Consider the following 19,590-nt stretch of genomic DNA (forward strand, 5'->3'; position numbering starts at 1 on the left):
ACTCATTTAGATATTTCAGGTCAATGTTTATTCTGGCCTCGCCGTTGCGAGACTCTATTGACCACTGTTTGTTGTGTAAGCCTGAAAGCTTGGGATACCCCACTTGTGAGAATATCAGCCTGCTTGTCTTTGGAGAAAGAGTAGTTACTTACCTGTAACAGGTGTTCTCCGAAGACAGCAGGCTGCATATTCTCACAAACCCTCCCACCTTCCCCTTTTGGAGTTGTCTCCTCCTTCTTTTGGATATAACTGAGGGGCGTGTCCGCTCGGCGAGCGGGAATAGGTGTGCGCACATGCGCAGTACGATCGCTCGCGCGACGGAACGCCGTAAAGAGATTTTGAGATTTTGCTTTAAAATCCTCCGGGGCCGACGTGGCGTCACCCACTTGTGAGAATATGCAGCCTGCTGTCTTCGGAGAACACCTGTTACAGGTAAGTAACTACTCTTTATATATTGTCCAGTATATCCAGATGATCAGGATGCAGGAAGTAGGATTCTACTTCCGAAACAACTGAAACTCCAAGGCAGTCCACCCATAATAGAACCCCCACCTCCACTGTTAATCTCTATCATGTACAAGAAAATGTTGAACCTGTGACCTTCAGGTTGTAAGTTAGCCACTCCAAGAAGATCTGCTTTACCTCCCTCACCTTTTTATTTTTGTTTTATTTTTATTGAACGGCTTTTAAAGCATTCAAGACGTCCTGATTTTCAGTGTCCAGAGAGCATCGTAATAGTGTGGCCAAGTTAATCTATGTTACTAAAAGACTGGGACTGTAAGACTTTGTCTCCACCTCCTCTGCCAAACTTCAGCCCCATCTGCAGGTTCATTCTAAGCTGATGTACTGTTAAATCACCATGGAATTCTACAACTCCATGCACTCACTGACAAATCTGTTTTCAAACACTTCAAAGCTGAATAAGGTGTGATAAAATATACCTTACTGCAGTCAAAGGAGGAGAGAGGTACAGAAGAAAGAGGGGAAGAGACTCGGTGGGCTCAGAGTAAACCCCAGAAACAGCATCCAAGGTGGCTGCTCCGTGCTTGCTCAGTTTTCATCATCAAAGAAAAGACATCTTGTCCAGACTTCAGCAGCGGCTCAACCCCAGTAAAACCCCTGCCTGGGGGATAGGAGGAAATAGAGAAAAGGAGTTGGAGGTCTAATAAATCATCAAAGCTTTCTCCTCACATACCGGACCTCTTCCTTCATGGCTAGAGGGAAAGAAGGTGATGGCAGGGGTTTTGGGTGAGGAACACAGAAACCTCTGAGTTACACCCCTTCTCTTGAGAAACTTCTTTAAATCCTTAAGGAACTCAAACTTTTAGAAAGGTACCTCCTCCCCCTCCCTGTGCTCAGCGAAACCCAGCTGATAACTGGTCTCAGAGCTGTCTCGGTAAACAGATCAAAAGCTTTAAGGTGTGTCTGCAGCCATCTGCTGGAGACAGAAAAACTCAATATTCTAAGGTACACGGTGCCGATAAGGGATGAACCACACAGAACTACTTTGTTTCTTTGTTTTTATCTGCTTGTCGACAGACATAACCCACTGGTTCTGAACTGGTGCGCTACGGATGTTAAGTAAATCAGTATTTCAAAACAGATAACCAGTGTTCTGCTGAGGTATGCATAGTGCTGTCAGATAACCTCTGAATAACATGTTATATATTTTATGTATTAGTCAGGAATGCCTAGAACTGTTTCATTTTCAGAAGCCGTAGAAGCCCTTTAGTTGTTTTTTGTCATGACATTTGTCATCTGTTGCTTACTTTCTGATGGTCATAGGGGATGAGGAAGGTTTCAGAAGCCACAAGGCTTAGTAGCACTCCTGAACAGAAACCATTTGGCTTAGCCATTACTTATTAGACTTAAAGGTGCAGAGATTTGGCTTCCGGAGTTTAAGTCAAAGTACATTATACCACATCTGTTCTGTAGCCAACAATGTTTTTTATTTATTTGTAATTTTTCAAATAATATACAATATCCAAATAGTATCACAATACCAGGATACAATAGAAACCCAGAAAAATACAGGAACTTAATAATAATAATAATAATTCAGAAATAAATTCTGTTTTTCATCCACTATAAGAAGTAACCGGATCCAAGATAAAGGAAATAAAAGTAAAAATGATTAAATACTTATGGGAGATACGTCTCTCCCACCTGTTTACTTCAGCTACCTGCTAACATTGAACATAGGAACTTACATTTTGACATGCACTTCTCTGGCAGTCAAAAATTCTTCTAGTTGTTTGGGCTTGAAAAATTGAAATTGTTTACCCTCAAACACACATTGTTTTTATATGTTTCTTTTTTGATCTATAGGCAGGAATGTATAGCAAAAGAAGAAAACCCACAAGTATTTTTCTGCTGTTGTGAGGGGAACTATTGCAATGAGCAATTTACTCACTTACCTGAAGTAGGTAAGTAGCACTTTTTAAAATCCACTCTCTTTAATCTTGATTGTGTTGCAGTTTGAGATTAGGAAACTGAGGGGAGGTTAAGCAAACAAGGTGGTCTATCACTGATCAACAAACAGAAAATGCTTTAGCCTGGACTGTAACAAGCAAAATATAAATACCAGTTGAATGGCTTGGTAAATTCCTTTGCATTCTAATTTGTGAAGAGGGAGGTGAGACCACAGGTGAGAGCTGGGAAAAGAGGGAGTTTATTTGAGTTGGGTAGAAAGAGGTGTCAGCTCTTGGGTGGAGGACTTGGATTCTTTGTAAACTGGGTAGAATTAGTACTTAATAGCAGTGCGTTGGGAGGATTTGGTGTTGTGGAAATTTGGAGCAGGAGGGGTAGCACTTCTAGGGTGAGGTAGTTACTTTGGTTCATCCAGGGTGCAGGAAGTGGGACAGAGAGACTGGCACTCCATATATCCTTTATTCAAGGGACCCAGAGAGCTATTGCCAGACAGATGTAGGATCAGTTTTACTGTGCAGTGTTTGGGTCAACAAATTTACCTGACTGGTGATTAACAGCAATATTGAAGGTTAAAAAGCATTAAATGTTTTGAAATATTCACTCTCTAGTTTTTAAGAAAATGACTATGGGCCTTATTCAGTAATGATGTCTTCAGCTATATTTCGTTTTTGTATTTGTGTGTACTCAATAAAAATATATGAAGTCACAAGAATTCTTTTATAAGCTTTCCAGTTAGTGATCAAAAAATTAATTCATCAACTAAGATAGGGTCTACAGCGTTTTATCTAATAGCATAAGAAAAAAGATTGCAGTGCCAGCATTTGGGATATATAATGAATTACAGGTTTTCAACCTTCATACAATTTTCTGAGTCTGCTGTATTGTTTGGCTACATCTGCTTCATATATGTATGTCCAATGGCATTAGAGACCAACCGAAACCAGGATTCTTGTTTTCAACCAAAACCGAACCAGCAATCGAAATTTGCAGTTTGGTTTTGGCTGCGGAACCCGTGGGAGCAAGAGTGACTGGGGATTATTTTTTCCCTGAAGATCCGCTAGACCACCAGGAGATTTAAAGGTAGGCCCAGAGAGAGCCTTCCGGTGGTGGGTGGGGACATAGGGCGGTGAGTGATCGTGGGGAGGAGGTTCAGTTTCCGCCAAAACTTGAACCCGGATTTGGGGTCAGTTTCGCTGCCGAATCAGAAATTCAGTCAGGCTCTAAATGGCATGTAGATCAAACATCCTGTATCGGATATTATTTGTAGCCAGTTATAAAACATGAGTTTTAAAACTAAGAAGAGTAAAATATCTAGCAGTTTCACATTCCAGACAGAATTAGCTTTTGCAAATACATTTGATTTCCAAATTACTTGAAAAGAAAGCTCACATTTAATTTTCAGGGGTCAATATTCAAAAGCAAATATCTGGCTACCATTGCCTGCTACCTGGATAAATGCTGATGAGAAAGATATTCAGCAGTACTATCTGGAAAGTAATACTGTGTGGCTTTACAGACTGTTGAAGCACTATCCAAAATGTACATTGACCCCAGTATTCATCAGATATATAGATAGCTTATTCGGTTACAGTTGATAACACTGAAAAGCAAAAAAGCTGTTCTAACTGTAACCGAATAAGCTATCTATATATCTGATGAATATAGTAGTGCTCAGGTACCACATACAGTCCAAGCTTCTCCTACTAACCTACAAATGCACTCAATCTGCAGCCCCTCATTACCTCTCTACCCTTATCTCCCCTTACGCTCCTACCCGAAACCTCCGCTCATAGGACAAATCCCTCCTCTCTGTACCCTTCTCCACCACTGCCAATTCTAGGCTCCACTCTTTCTGCCTCGCCTCTGCCTATGCTTGGAATAAACTTCCTGAGCCCATACACCAAGCCCCCTCCCTGCCCATCTTCAAATCCTTACTCAAAGCCCACCTCTTCAATGTCACCTTCGGCACCTAACCATTATACCTCTATTCAGGAAATCTAGACTGCCCCAATTTGATTGACTGCACATTTTGTCCATTAGATTGTAAGCTCCTTTGAGCAGGAACTGTCCTACTTTGTTAAACTGTACAGCGCTAGTAGCGCTTTAGAAATGTTAAGTAGTAGTAGTAGTAGATAATGCTGGCCAGTCACTACAGTATCGGATATTCAGCAGCGGCCACTGTCCTGGTACTGCTGCTAAATATCCTGCTCTTTTTTTGTGTGTGTGTGCCTGCAGTGGCTGACATTTGAGGGTGGCATTAAGGGATCAAGAAAAAACTGACCAGTGCAGGCTGAATACTGGGGTCAATGTATCCTTAATTTTCCCTCTTCTTCATTCAAAATGTCCTTATATTGACACAGAAACATAGTACAGATGACAATGTAATTATCTATGTGTAAAAGAAACATCTGTTATCCCCTTGATAACTGAGACTGAGGATTCTTCCCAGAACCTAGACTTTATTATGAGCAATAAAATGCAGTGTCAGAGGGATAAGGCTATGAAAACACATGATTTGTTCTACGAAAATATACCATATCAAATAGGTAGCTAAGCCTTCCACACACACTTTTTCCCACTTGGCAACCCCTGGAAAATTCATTCTTCAAATACTGATAGAACCCCAAAGGCATTTGAGAAGGTACAGTCATCTTCTAACAACTTATAAAAATCTCTGGTAATCTTACAGTGAATGGATATTAGTTTTTCTTGCTAATATACTGTATCTCACCTGAAGCTATTTAAATCTTTGAGAACTAGCTTTATTTATTTACTTCAGTTTATTGATTGCTTCTAACAAAAAACTCGGTGGCTTCCAACAGTTATAAATCACAAATAAATATAAGATGTTCAAAGATGGACTGTATTGGACTTTTAACACCACCCCCTCTTTATTTCTTCATTGCTTTATACTTATGTTACTTATATGCTTGTGTATTTGTATTTATACCGAACTGGAGCCTGCCTCCATGGTACTGTGTAAGCCACATTGAGCCTGCAACTAAGTGGGAAAATGTGGGATATAAATGTGTTAAATAAATAAAGATGAAAATATACCTCCAAAATACCTACCTTCCACTACCCCACCAATCATGCCAGCTGAACTAATCATAAACTAATCATAAACCTGGTTTCAAAACCATTTTCTTTTCATCTTATTAGATCAGTCCAGACTAGTGGATTTGATCTGCCTCCAGCAGATGCAGATAGAGGAACTGAAGTTGTCCAGTGACATCACCGATATAAGGTCTTTGTATAGCCTGGAACTCTCCAGTATTTCTCTTCCTACAAGCAGATGGTATTTGTTGAATTGGTATAGCAGGATAATACAAGCTTGACTCCCCAAGGCAGAGGCCCTAGGACCAGTGGTGCTCCCAGGGTTTGGACCATTGTCCTTGCCCTGGTAGAGCCAGCAATGGTCTATCCCTCCTAACCCCAAGTCATTGCTCAAGGGCCCCTGCTAGTAGGGGGGGTGAGGGTATCATGCCCCCCTCTTAGTTTAGTGCCCCTGCAGTTGGAAAAAAAGAAATTCTATTTGAGCATTTAGTTTTATTGCCCTGGTTTTTGCAGTTGCAGATGGAGGAGGTGTTGCTGTGCAGCCCATGGCTTTACCATGCTGAGGTACTGCTGATATGGAGCCTGCAGAAGCTGATGGTTCTGCACTACAAGCTCCAGTGCTCTTCTTGTGACATGGGTCATCTGTTTTCCTGGCTTCTCTGGATAGTCCCCCCAAAGGGGAATGCATCAGCCAAGGACCCTCTGCCCCAATCCAACCATGTTAGTCAAAGTTCCACTGTCTTTGATGGAAACTGTAGCCATTTTGCCTTCTTCCTGCCATTGCAGAGAGCAGTCCAGCTGAGGGTCACCATTGGAGGAGCTGGATGGTCTGAAGAGTTTGAGGGTTTTCTCAGGGAGGTTCCTGCAAGATCGAGGGTCAAAAAGGCTCTGAATTATTACTGATTGCACTTTCAGTTCCAAGCATTACCATTCAGCCTGGCAACAATGCCACATACATTTTCCAATGTGGTTATGGTGGTGACAGTGTATCTGCACAAACAAGGGATCTAGGGACTCCCTTACTTGGACCAGGTCAGCAGAGAACTCAAGAACTCTGCTGTAGCCTAAGTTTTTGAGAAGCTTGGTTGGGTGGTGAATTATACAAAGAGCCAATTGGTGCCAGGGCTATGGAGTCTGAAACAATTTTAGGTGGTTGGAGTTGGTAAAAATGTACCAACGCGGACTCCATCTTCAAAATTAAAACTTACAACATAATATGTGATTAAATTTATCATTTTATACCAATATATTTTTTGTCCTGTTTAAAGGCCTAATATCAATTCACTTTTTCCAGGATCATTAACCAATAGGAATTCACCAACTCAATGCGACAACTCTCTGATTGGTTGATGACTGGTATTTAAGACCATCACCTGCCTCAGTCAGGCATTAGCTTCTTCAGCTTGTAACTGAAAGGAAGAGAAGGAGACATTTGGAATTTTGTTTGACAATTTTTAAAAAAATATAAATTCATGATGTCAAAGAAGCTTCCCATGAAGTCAGCTGTATTTGAGCATTTCACCATAACTCAAGATGGAAAATATTTTGTGTGCCAGTGTATGACACAAGACCCAGATGAAGACAAATGCTGTGATGACAAGATCAGCAGATATTCAGGCAGCAGTGAAAATGTTTCTACGAGAGCTTCCAATCTCAAACGACATTTACCTCACTTTTATCCATAAGTATTCAAAGATGTGAGTGAGAAAGATGACAGCAAAAGCAAGGAGCCAGTGCCCACTATTTCCAGCCAGGCAAAGGACCAGAAAATTTCAGACATCAGTTGCAAGTTATTTTGTCAGTGACAGTTATGGCAGATACATTCAAAAAACATATCATACAACTTTGTTGTAAAGGATAGTGTGCCTCTATCATTATCTTCATGACCGGCTTTTATAGGTCCGAATGGAGAAATGGCCTGCAAACTTGCCGTTTCTCTGGAAAGAGACAGTATTAGAAAAATTGTGTGTGAAGAAGCCCTTGACTAAAAGAAAGAGTTTTAAAAAAATTTGTATTTCTTAAAATGGATGCTTGCACATGCCACGGTGTGAACTACTTTGCTATCAATGTCTGATTTGTTATGACAAGAATGAAATAACTACCAGGACACACATAGTAAAAGAAACACAGAAGCTTATCGCACCAGCAAATTTCTTCTATTCTTAGTGGAAAAGGTTCTTCAAGATTATGAACTTAAAAAAGAACAAGTTCTATGTATTGTAACTGACAATGCTTCAAACATGCTAAATACAATTAAAGTTATGAATGCAGACAATGAAAGTGACCAACAGCTAGAAAAACACGTCAGAGATATAGGAATGTTTGAAATTGAAGCACATGCTCCCACAACTGTGGAACAAACTGAGGGAGTCTTTTACACTAATAATTAGTGTGTGCAAAATACTAGAGATGCCCATAGGAATATATGTGTGTCTCTAGCGTTTAGCGCATGCTTATTTTCAAACACGCGCTAAAAACGCTAGCATGCCTTTGTAAAAAGACCACGAAATTGCTACAGAACAACAGCAAAATGATCTCTTAGATGATGATTTAGCTGCCTCAGAACTCTCTCATCTTCACCACTTGTGCTATGTTGTGCACACACTGCAGCTAGCAATAAGAGATGGCCTGCAAGAAGGACGTGCTGCTGCTCTGATTGGCAAGAGGAGGAAAATAGTTATTGCTGCCAGAACACCTATAGTTGATTTCTATTTTATTTATTTATTTGTTTGTTACGTTTGTATCCCACATTTTCCCACCTATTTGCAGGCTCAATGTGGCTTACATAGTACCGTAAAGGCGTTCACCCAGTCCGGTAGAGAAACAAATACAAGGTGATGTGGTCGACTAAGGTTCATGTGATTCAGGCACAATGGGGATCGAAGAGAGGAAAGGATATGTAGTGTCCATTACGAGCTTTGGTTTTGCTGTGTTGCAGAGTTTAGGCATTTATGTTGGGTCAGTAGGGTATGCCTTTTTGAACAGGTTTGATTTTTAGTGATTTTCTGAAGTTTAGATGGTCGTAGGTTGTTTTCACAGCTTTTGGCAGTGCGTTCCATAGTTGTGTGCTTATGTAGGAGAAGCTGGATGAATAAGTTGATTTGTATTTGAGACCTTTGCAATTTGGGTAGTGGAGGTTTAGACATGTTCGTGATGATCTGATTATGTTTCTGTTTCGTAGATCTATGAGGTCTGTCATGTATCCTGGGACTTCGCCGTAGATAATTTTGTGGACCAGGGTGCAGATTTTGAAGGTAATGCGTTCTTTGATTGGGAGCCAATGCAGTTTTTCTCGGAGGTGTTTGGCACTTTCAAATCGTGTTTTACCAAATATCAGCCTGGCTGCTGTGTTTTGAGCGGTCTGGAGTTTCATTGTGAGTTGTTCTTTACAACCTGTGTAAATTCCGTTTTGCAGAAGTCTTCATGGCTTAGTACCATTGATTGTATTAGGTTACAAAATATTTCCCTCGGGAAGAAAGGTTTTGCGCATTTAAGTTTCCACATTGAGTGGAACATTTTTTTGGTTGTGGAGTTCACTCACGTGTAAGGTTGCGGTCGATTGTAACGCCGAGTATTTTCAGGCTATCTGAGATTGGGAGGGTATGGTCTGGGGTGTTTATGGTTCTGGGTTTATAAGTATTGTATTGAGATGAGAGGATGAGGCAGTGTGTTTTTCGGTATTCAGTTTCAGTTGAAATGAATTTGCCCATGAATCCATGGTGTTCAAGCCAAGCTTAAGTTCATTGGTGATTTCTGTCAGATCATGTCTGAAGGGGATGTATATTGTGACATCGTCTGCATAGATGAACGGGTTGAGGCCTTGATTGGATAAGGACTTGGCTAGTGGGCTGATCATTATGTTGAAGAGTATTGGTGATAGTGATGATCCTTGAGGTACTCCGCAGTCTGCTTTCCACGGTGGTAATATGTTTGAATTTGATTTCACTTGGTATGTTCTAGTGGTTAGGAAACCCTTGATCCAGCTACGTACATTTCCACCAATCCCGAAGTAATCTAGGAGTTTTAGTAGTATATTGTGGTTTACCGTGTCGAATGCGCTCAAATTGGAGGAGACGTATGCTTTTACCTGTAGCTATTTCCTGCTTGAATTTGGCCAGGAGTGTGACTAGCACAGTTTCGGTACTATGGAGGGGGCGAAATCCTGATTGTGATTCATGTAATATTGAGAATTTGTCCATGTAGTCAGTAAGCTGTTTGGTCACCATGCTGTCCATCAGTTTGATTGCAAATGGGATTGATGCAACTGGGCAGTAATTGGTGAGTTCATTTGTTTTTTCTTGGTATCTTTTGGTATTGGGGTGAGTAGGATGTTGCCGTGTTCCTCAGGGAAGAGGCCTTGTTGGAGCATGCAGTTTAGGTGGGATGTGAGGTCTGCTATGAAGTGGTCGGGGGCGGATTTGAGTAGGTAGCTGGGGCAGGTGTCCAATTTGCAGTGGGTATTAAGGAACCTGTGAGTCGCATGGGTAACTGATTCGACAGTGAGGGGGGCAAAGTATCACCAGGTTCGGTCTGCTGGGTATTCTCCAAAGGTTGGGTCCAAGCCATTGATGAAGTTTTCGATGTCGGTGTTGTGCTGAGGAAGCGTATTGCGTAGATTTATTATTTTTTCATTGAAGTATTTAGCAAGTTTGTTTCTAATGGGATGTCTGTGTTAGTTGTGGTGACTGGGGTGGTGTTTAGTAGTTTATTTACGAGTTGGAATAATTTCTTCAAGTCTTTGTAATCCAGTCCTATTTTAGTTTTGTAATAAGACCTTTTGGTCGGTCTTATTGCATATTTGTATTTTCTTTGTAATTGTTTCCATGCGTTGAGTGTGTGTTCATCTTTTATTTTTTTTCCATGCTCGTTTGAGTTTCCTGGATTGTGTTTTGAGTTTTTTCAATTCATCATTGAACCATGGTATCGAGTTTTGTCTTCGTGATATTCTTGTTCTTAAGGGTGCTATTTCGTCTAGTATGCTTCTGCATCTTTCGTCTCAGTCGGAAAGGTAGTGTATGGAGTCCGTTCATGCTGTCCATTCATTGTCATATATCTGTTGCCAGAATGTTTTTGGGTCTATTTGGCCTCTTGTGCTGTAGATTGCATGTTCCTGTGTACGATATGATCCCTTCTTCCGCCAATTTAGGGATAGGTTTAGTTTGTAGTGATCGGTCCAAGGTGTTTCTGTCCATTTGATATCCCTTATTAGTAGGTTGTGGTCTGTGGACAATTTGTGTGAGAAGAGATCCAGTGTGTGCCCTTTGACGTGGGTAGCTTGCATGTGTCTCCATTTGACATCCCATGAGTGGAGGAAATCTATACATTCTCGAGCACAGATGGAGTTTGGGTCTTCTAGGTGAAGGTTTATGTCACCAAGTATTAATATCTTGAAGTTGGTTACAAAGGCGTTTGAGATGAAGTCTGTGAAATTGGACTGACTTTCGTTCCAATTACCGGGTGGTCTGTAGAACAAGACACAGTTCAGTTGATCAAGCAGGGATTTGTTGTGGATTCTGATTGAGGCAATTTCCAGTTGGGATGTTATGGACTTGGCAGTGGTTTTGATGATGAAGTGGGAGCGGTAGATTAATGCTATACCTCCGCCTCTCTTTTCCTTTCTGGTCCAGTGAGTGATTTTGTATCCTGGAGGGCATAGATCAAGGATTATGGGATCCTTTTGATCGTGGATCCAGGTTTCATTGATGAAAATTAGATTTTGAAGAGACAAGCCAGAAAAGGGGCAATTATTAATCAAGCCACACGCTGGGGCAGTACCTACTTAATGATTCAGCGCTTGCTTGATCTGAAACCCTTTCTTGTGGACATGGCCAGTCCTCAATGGATGCTAAGTGAAAGTCAATGGACACAGGTGACAGAATTGTAAGAGTTGCTTCTCACCCATTTACAGTAACTAAAAAATTACAAGTTCTGAGGACTTAACTCCAGGTATATTCTTGAAGGAGTAGAAGAACCTGATGTTTCACCTGTCTCAAAAAGGACGGTTAATTGCAGATGGCATTTCTGCTTCAATGAAATGGAGGGGGGCACAATTATTAGAAAATAAGATTCTTTTGACAGTTGTTTATGTAGACCCAATGCACTGGATTCTGCTGGATGATGAGCAGCTGACTAAAGGGAAAAGTGCTCTGTGTGAGGTAGCAGCACTTGAAATGAATGTGGGTTTGCAGGAATGTCAGAAGGGGAAGAAGCTGAGGAGGTCAAAGACATGGTAGCACTATCATCAACTGAGGATGAATTTGATTTTGATAAATATCTGAATCAGAAGGAGCATGCAAAGCATCTCTGCATAGAAAAGGATTCCTCCAATCCCACAGAGAACAAATTGAGAGCATTTCAACTAAGGGCCTCTTTTACCAAACTGCACTATTGATTCCCACCTGGCAATGCCGACAAAGCCCATTCAAAGTGAATGGGCTTTCTCAACATTGCCGCACAGGAATCACTAGCGCAACTTAGTAAAATAGGCCCTAAATTTCTCACTTCCACTACAAGAAGTTGAAAAATTTGATCGTTCATCAAAACTAACAGTGTAAAAAGCTATTCCATTATATCCTGAAATTGTTAGAGATGTTGCTCTGGTGGTTACTGCTTTCTCCAAGAACAAGCAGGCCATATTCTTATATATGGGTGACATGGAGCTTAAGTAAAGCTAATAAGTTTTAAGAGCACTTCCTGCCTGCCATGAGAGTGCGGGACCATCAGTCTCTTTTTATCCACTGTGAGGAGAGAAAGTTCTGTCCCGCGCTTCTTACACCATCTGGTGCTTGAGACTGTTTTTCAGTATTTTGTGCCTTCGCTTTGTGGTTTTTCCCCCTACTGTTCATTTTGTTTTCTTCAGAAAATTTTGTTCTCCCTTATTTTATAGTTTTAATTTGGTTTCCCTATTATTTTTACTGTGCTCGGTAGGCCCTCTTAGGCCTGAGCTCCAGTTGGGCTTCATTTTTCTGGTGCTTGCCCCTTGTTTCTGTCACCATCGAGCCATTTGATTTGGCCATGGCTGTTTTCCATTCCAAGTCATTGAAAGTTCCCAGTGGCTTTAAGCGCTGTAGCCAGTGCAATAGGACCATTTCTGGCAAAAACATTCATTCTTGGTGTCTTCCACGTTTGGGGCCTGAACTTACTCCTTCCAGTTGTGTTCTTTGCCTTCGTAAGAAGAAAAAAACCCAGCTGGCCAGTGAGGCTCAAAGAGAAAAAAAATTTTCATTGGCATTAGGTGCATCAGTTCATATGGCTGAGAGACCTATCTTGGACATTGGGGGTGGACGTGCATCGAGTGGGTCTCCATTTGCCTCAATGCCGACTGCTTTGCAGGGCCCCTGGGACTGGTCAGCATCGGACCCAACCCTGAGGCGATGTGGGGATTCGACGTCCTCGTCAGCACTGAGGAGCATCAATGTCTGGCACTGGGCGAAGACCAAGAAACATCAGCATTAATCCTCCTCAATGCGTGGTGCTGGGAGCTCCGGAGTACCAAAGGATTCAAACTCTGCTCCCCCTTCATATAAGAGGCCCCAATTCATGGGTTCCTTACAGTTCAGCAACCTGTCTGTGAACCGATGCCGCTGCTCAGTCTGTCGGCCAGACTGTTGGATTTGCCCGCTAGATATGTGACCTTGAGAAGCATCCTGATGTGCCTCCTGGCTGTAGCTTCAGGAACTTCTGATGCAGGATCTGGCCATCATGAACGGCCTAGATCTCTTTTGGCTTACAGCCTGGCCCTTGATAATTGGCACTTGCGGAACAATGGCTTTTTGGCTTCTGTCATCTCTGTGCTCCTCAACGCACTGCAAGTGGAAATCGCTCCTGCCCCCTTAATAGAGGCTGTGAAATTGTTTTTTAAGGGGGGGGGAGGGGACGAAAACCTTGGCAGATGAGCACAATTCTTTTCTGTTTTGTTTTGTTTTTAAATTTGTGGAAGAGCTTTATTGAACAAAGAAAGCAAATGATAAAGCAGATAATAGCAAAACAATATCCAACAATAAAAATAACATTATTGATGTCAACAACATTCTCTGTACACTTCATGGAGCTAACATTTTATTTCTATTTTCTCCCCCACCCCCTAACAAAAGGACATTAAATCCGTAACACATCAACAGGTTACCACAAAATGTGTTAAAGCAGTTTGCAGTATTTTACCTGTTAGCGCATGGTAACCCTCATTAGCTATTTTTAAAAAATATTTTCTGAATAGAGCATGTCATGGCAGTGGCGTAGCCAGAAGGCAATTTTTGGGTGGGCCAACAAGTTGGATGGGTGGGCACTAGAGTTGCCAACTTTTTGAAAGAGAAAAAAAACCCAGCCACCTAATACACCCATGCTTTACCCCTACCCCACCCCATGCTGCACCTCTACCTCACTCCCCATTACTTCAATGAGGGTAGCAGTGCAGGCTTCAGTGGCCAATTAATTGAGAGCTAAAGGAAGTACAAGGAACTGCACTCTTCTTCAGCCCCCATTGAGCCAAGGTCCTCCAACACACATATGGTATTGAAAGCTAAACACTGAACGCCAAACATATTCTGCATCCAGAGCACCTCCTGGCCTTCCATCAATAATGGATGCAGAGCACAGCAAGGACATTTCCCCATAAAACTCACCATACAAAGAAATTCTGGTAATCTCAATAATAGACATGTTGTAAAGTAATTTTAAAAAATCTACAAACAAAAGGTCACTCAGAATCTAGAGCAAATCTACCATGCCAGCACTAACTTCCAAAACAAGGATCCTCTACCTATGAAAAGCGGCTCTAAAATATTGATACATCTATCAAGAAAACTGAACAAGCCAAATTACTACAGAATGCTACATAGAAACTTCATGGTGACAGAATACCTCGGGGCCACGCACACAGAACACAAGAGCCAAATACAGAATAAGTGACCACAAACTCTATAAATATAAATTAAACTGAAACCCCAAGAAACCAGACCTTGCATGTAGTACAACAGCAGAGAAACAAAAAAGAAAGGCATTTCCTCCTGTGCAAAATATAAAGGTATCACATGCCAGGGATGGTGTTTTGTTTTTTTTTTTTTTTTTTTTTTTTTTGGGGGGGGGGGGGGTGCAAATAGGGCAATTGTGCTTGGCTTTCTGGCCAGAGAGAGCCCCAAGCCTGCCAGAAGCTGAAGAAGGTGCAGCCTGGTAATGCGCTTTGGGGTCCTCTCCTAGATTTCTTCCCTGGGCCCCAGCCATGTCTGACATATGCCAACTCTGACATAATCTAATCACAAAATAGAAATAAAAATAATTTTTGTATCTTTTTGTTGTCTGGTCATTTTATTTTTCATATCATATTGGTCCCTGTCTCTGGTTTCTGCTTCCCTGTGTCTTTCCTGTCCATTTGACATTTCTTCTGTCTCCATGTCCACCATCCATCTCCCATCTCTGTGTCCATTTATACAGAATCTCCCGTGTTCATATCCCCGCATCCATCATCATTCCTTTGTGCACCCATGTACCCCATGCCCAGCATCTCCCATCTGTGTTCCTATTCTCCCTCTTGTCTAGTATCTCCCCTCTGTGTCCATTATATCTCTATTCTCATACCCCCCCCATGTCCATTGTATCTCTATTCCCATATCTCCCTCCCCACCCCCATGTCAGGCATTGCCCCTATGTGCCCGTATGTCATCCCAATACAGCATCTCATCTGTGTCCCTGTCCCCATGCTCCCATCCAATGCTCATCCCTTCTGCTTCTTTGTACCTCTCTGTCCCCTTTCTCCCTCCCACACACCTTTCCTCTCTAACCAGCAACTTTCCTTCTCTCTTCCCTCCCCCTTATGCATCTGGTTCATTCTCCACTGTGGGTTCAGCATTTGACCCCCCCCCCCCCCCCATTCCTTTATCTCCTTGATCCAACATCCTTCTCCCTTTCCTCCAACACTAACCCTTCCCCCTCTCATAGGTCCAGTACATCTCTCCCTTCGTTCTCGCCCCCCTTGCAGGTCCACATCTCTCCCTCTTCCCTCCAGTCCTCCCCTGCATATCCAGCACCTCTCTCCCTTTGCTGCAGCCTCCCTTGCATGCCCAGCACCTCTCCCCCTTCCCACCTGCCCTCCCCAACAAATCCAGCAGCTCTCTCCCTTCCCTCCCACACCCAGCACATCTCTCCCTTCTCTCCCTCCTACATATCCAGCACCTCTCTCCCTTCCCTCCCACCCACATATCCAGCACCTCTCTCCCTTCCCTCCCACCCACATATCCAGCACCTCTATCCCTTCTCTCCCCCTACATATCCAGCAACTCTATCCCGTCCCTCCAGCATCTCCTTACATGCCCAGCACCTCTCTCCCTTCCCTCCCACCCACATATCCAGCACCTCTCTCCCTTCCCTCCCACCCACATATCCAGCACCTCTATCCCTTCTCTCCCCCTACATATCCAGCAACTCTATCCCGTCCCTCCAGCATCTCCTTACATGCCCAGCACATCTCTCCCTTCTCTCCAACCTCCCACCCACATGTCCAGGGCCCCTTCCCTCCCCTCCAGCGCCTCTCTCTCCCCTCCCACAGTTCCGGCACCGCCAGGGCGCTACCTCCGTGTTTTCCTTACCCACCCGCCATCCTTGCCGCGGAACTTCTCTCTCTCTATGATCGCCGCCCAGCAGGAACTTCAAACAGCGCGTCAGCGCTGTGTCAGAGCCTTCCTCTCTGCCGCGTCCCACCCAGCCTGCGTAAACAGGAAGTTGCGTGAGATGCGTCAGAGAGGAAGGCTCTGACACAGCGCTGACGCACTGTTTGAAGTTCCTGCTGGGCGGCGATCATAGAGAGCAAGTTCCGCGGCAAGGATGGCGGGTGGGTAAGGAAGACACGTATGTAGCGGTGCCGGAACTGTGGGAGGGGAGAGAGAGGCGCCGGACATGCGAGGGTGGAGGGAATTGGTTTGGGTGTAGCGCTTCTGGGTGGGCCTGAACCAAGACTGGACGGGCCTAGGCCCACCCAGGCCCACCCGTAGCTACGCCCCTGTGTCATGGGCAGAGTGGACATGGAAGTGTTTTCCAGTCAATGCATTATATCCAGTTAACGCACACTAATCCTAATGTTAAGTAGATGCGGGAGCCCTTAGCACCTCCTAAATAGGAGGCAGAAAGTGTTCCCATGTTAATTTTTTTGCAGATACCACACACTAATGCAAACATTAGTGCACAACCTGCAAAAAAAAGAAAAAGCCTTGAAAATATGCCACGAGACAGTCCCATGTTAGAACACACTAAAACCAGATTTTACTGCACTTAGTAAAAGTGCAGCAGAATGTATGAGCTCAGAATCATAATTAAAATGATACATACACTTATTTACAAATCAACTACCAGCAGAATAAATACCAGTATTCAGTCTATTTCAGACCGCAGTATCGTTGTACAGTCCGTCCGTTCCCATTTGCTTACCTCCCTTTTACCCCCTTTCCCCCAACAGTCATCCTTTCACATGTGCTCCCCATGCTTATCCCTTCCATCATCCCAGCAGCATAACCATGTCAAAGCATTTTATGGATCCTTCTCATTATCGCCTTTCTGAAGAGCTCAGTTTGAATAGGGATTGTCTCCCTACCTCAAGTAAAAGCACGTAAAAATGTCCCTGCCTCCAGTTCAGCTTTGTCCACCTTGTGGTGTTTTGTTTTCACATCTAATCTCTCCCTCTGCATCAGATATTTTGTCTTTATCCAGCTCTAATGATGGGGGTGTTTCCTCTGTCCATTTAATCGATGCACATTTATACAGTTTTTGTATGCCATGGAAAGGTCGGGTAATGAGTAGAGAGCTCCCAAAAGTAACATTGTGCCTTGAGAAGGCATTTAAACCGTTATCACTCCTTATAATGTATAAGCCAGTGTTCTTATGTCCTATCTTTGTCTCTAAGGTCTGTAAATGCAAGAATTAATTTTAAACATTGGATTGTAGCTTAGGAATATTTTGGTAGTTTCTTCCCATATACTCTTCAGTGAATCATCCAGTTTCTGAAATATTGTACAAGATAGTATTGATAACAAATTTTAAAACAATTTGTATAGGAATTGACTCAAGAGTAGGGCATAGGGATAGAGGAAAGGCTAGGGCTCCAGGTATCAACAATTGCTCTCTTCTCTCTGATTTTGTGATCTCAAATCACTTTGTTGCAAATAGGGTAGTGGTTCACAAACCTGGTCTTAGAGGCACCCCAGCCAGTCAGGTTTTCAGGATGCTCATAATATGAATATTCATGGCACAGATTTGCATGCACTGCCTCCACTGTAAATCTCTCTCATGAATGTTCATTGTAGATATCCTGAAAACCTGACTGACTGAGATGCCTCCAGGACCTGGTTTGGGAACCACTGAAATAGGGCGATACAGAAGAAAATTTGTGCAATTGGGCCCGCCTTTCTCTTTTGCTTATTATAAGTTTTTGGAGAACTATACATGGAGGGGGTTGATATTCAAAGTTATTTAATTGACCAGAAACAGCTCCTGGCGTGTTAAATCACTTGTTCAGGGCTAACTGTTCATATTCAGTGGCATTTAACTGGATAGTGCCACTAAAAAAAGTCTGGTTAGCATGCAACTCAAAACGGGCTTTTAGGAGCATTCCGGTGGCAGAGTCAGCACTGGGCTGATTAAGTGCCAGTACTCAGAACTTAACTGGCAGACCGCATAAAAGTCAGTCCTATCTTTATGCGGTTTGTTGTAGCTGGTTAAGTGCTGAATATCGCACTTAGCTGTCTATGTTTTTGCCAGCTCCATATACCCAAAAATTCAATGCCGGAGCATGGACAGGGTCTGGCTTTGAATTCAATAAACATAAAGGTGACTATTTTAAACCTTAAATATTTCCCATATTAATAATAAAAATAAAATGAATTGTCACAGTATAGCAGTCCCTTATGCTAGTGATTCCCAAACCTGTCCTGAGGGAACTCCAGGTCATTCCTTGAACTTTAAATCACACTTTTCAGGATGTCTACTCTTGCAGATTTTGGTATTGTCTGCATAAGGCTGGAGTTCCAAAACTTGTCCTGGGGAAACCTCAGCCAGTCAAGTTTTCAGGATATCCACAATGAACATTCATGAGTTTGCTTATCTTATACTGCCTCTTTGATATACATACATATTCATTATGGATATCCTGAAAACTTGACTGGCTGAGGTTTCCCCAGGACAAGTTTTGGAACCTCAGCCTTATGCAGGCAATTCCAAAATCTGCAAGAGTAGACATCCTGGAAAGTGTGTTTTAATAAAGTTCAAGGAATAGCCTGGCAGCTTAAATTTAATATTAAAATTTTGCAGTTATAGATATGGGTTGCACTCAAAGGAGCAATACAGTATGGAGATAAAGTTCTGATCACAAAACAAGAAAGGGACATGGGGGTGATCATAGTGGAAGATCTTAAGGTGGCCAGGCTAAGTTGAAAATGCAGCAAATGACAGGAAGATTCCGGGGTGCATAAATAGAAGAATAACCAACTGGAAATAGGAGGTGATAATGCCACTATATAAATCACTGCAGAGACCTTATTTAGAATACTGTGTACAATTCTGGAGCCCACTTCTTCAAAAGGATATAGACCAGATAAAGTCAGTCCACAGGATAGATACCAAAATAGTCTGCTATCTTAACCATAAAGCATATAGAGATGGTCTTAAAGATCTAAGCGTGTATACTCTTGAAGAAAGGAGGGAAGAGGGAGATACAATAGATACATTCATATATATCTCAGGAAATTAGGCATAGGAGGCTGGGCCCTTTCAACAAGGGGTCATGAAATGAGGGTGAAGGGGGGGGAGGGGGAGGGAGGGAAGCCTTAGGAGTAATGTAAGGAAACATTTCTTCACAGAAATTATGGCAGATTTCATGGAATAATTTCCTGATGAAGATGATGGAAGCACCTCACCTCTTTATTCCCTTACCCTTAATTGTTCTGTCTGTCTGCCTGTCTTTTCTACTACTACTACTTATCGTTTATCTAGATTGTAAGCTCTTTGAGCAGGGACTGTCTTTTATGTGTATGGTGTGCAGCGCTGCGTATGCCTTGTAGAGCTATAGAAATAAGTAGTAGTAGTAGTAGTTGGCCAGTAGATCTATAAATAAGGCTGTAGTAT

The 19,590-nt window shown here is 42.6% G+C and overlaps 1 protein-coding gene across 1 annotated transcript in view; it reads left to right on the forward strand.

The window, feature by feature from the left end:
• Positions 1-19,590, forward strand: part of ACVR2B (activin A receptor type 2B) — a 348,757-nt gene that overhangs the window by 229,297 nt on the left and 99,870 nt on the right. Inside the window, exon 3 of the mRNA XM_030198157.1 lies at positions 2,329-2,426. Coding sequence (XP_030054017.1) covers positions 2,329-2,426 — 98 coding nt within the window. The remainder of the gene's footprint in view (positions 1-2,328; positions 2,427-19,590) is intronic.

The sequence above is a fragment of the Microcaecilia unicolor genome, chromosome 1, assembly GCF_901765095.1.
Source record: "Microcaecilia unicolor chromosome 1, aMicUni1.1, whole genome shotgun sequence".
Taxonomy (NCBI): Eukaryota; Metazoa; Chordata; class Amphibia; order Gymnophiona; family Siphonopidae; genus Microcaecilia; species Microcaecilia unicolor.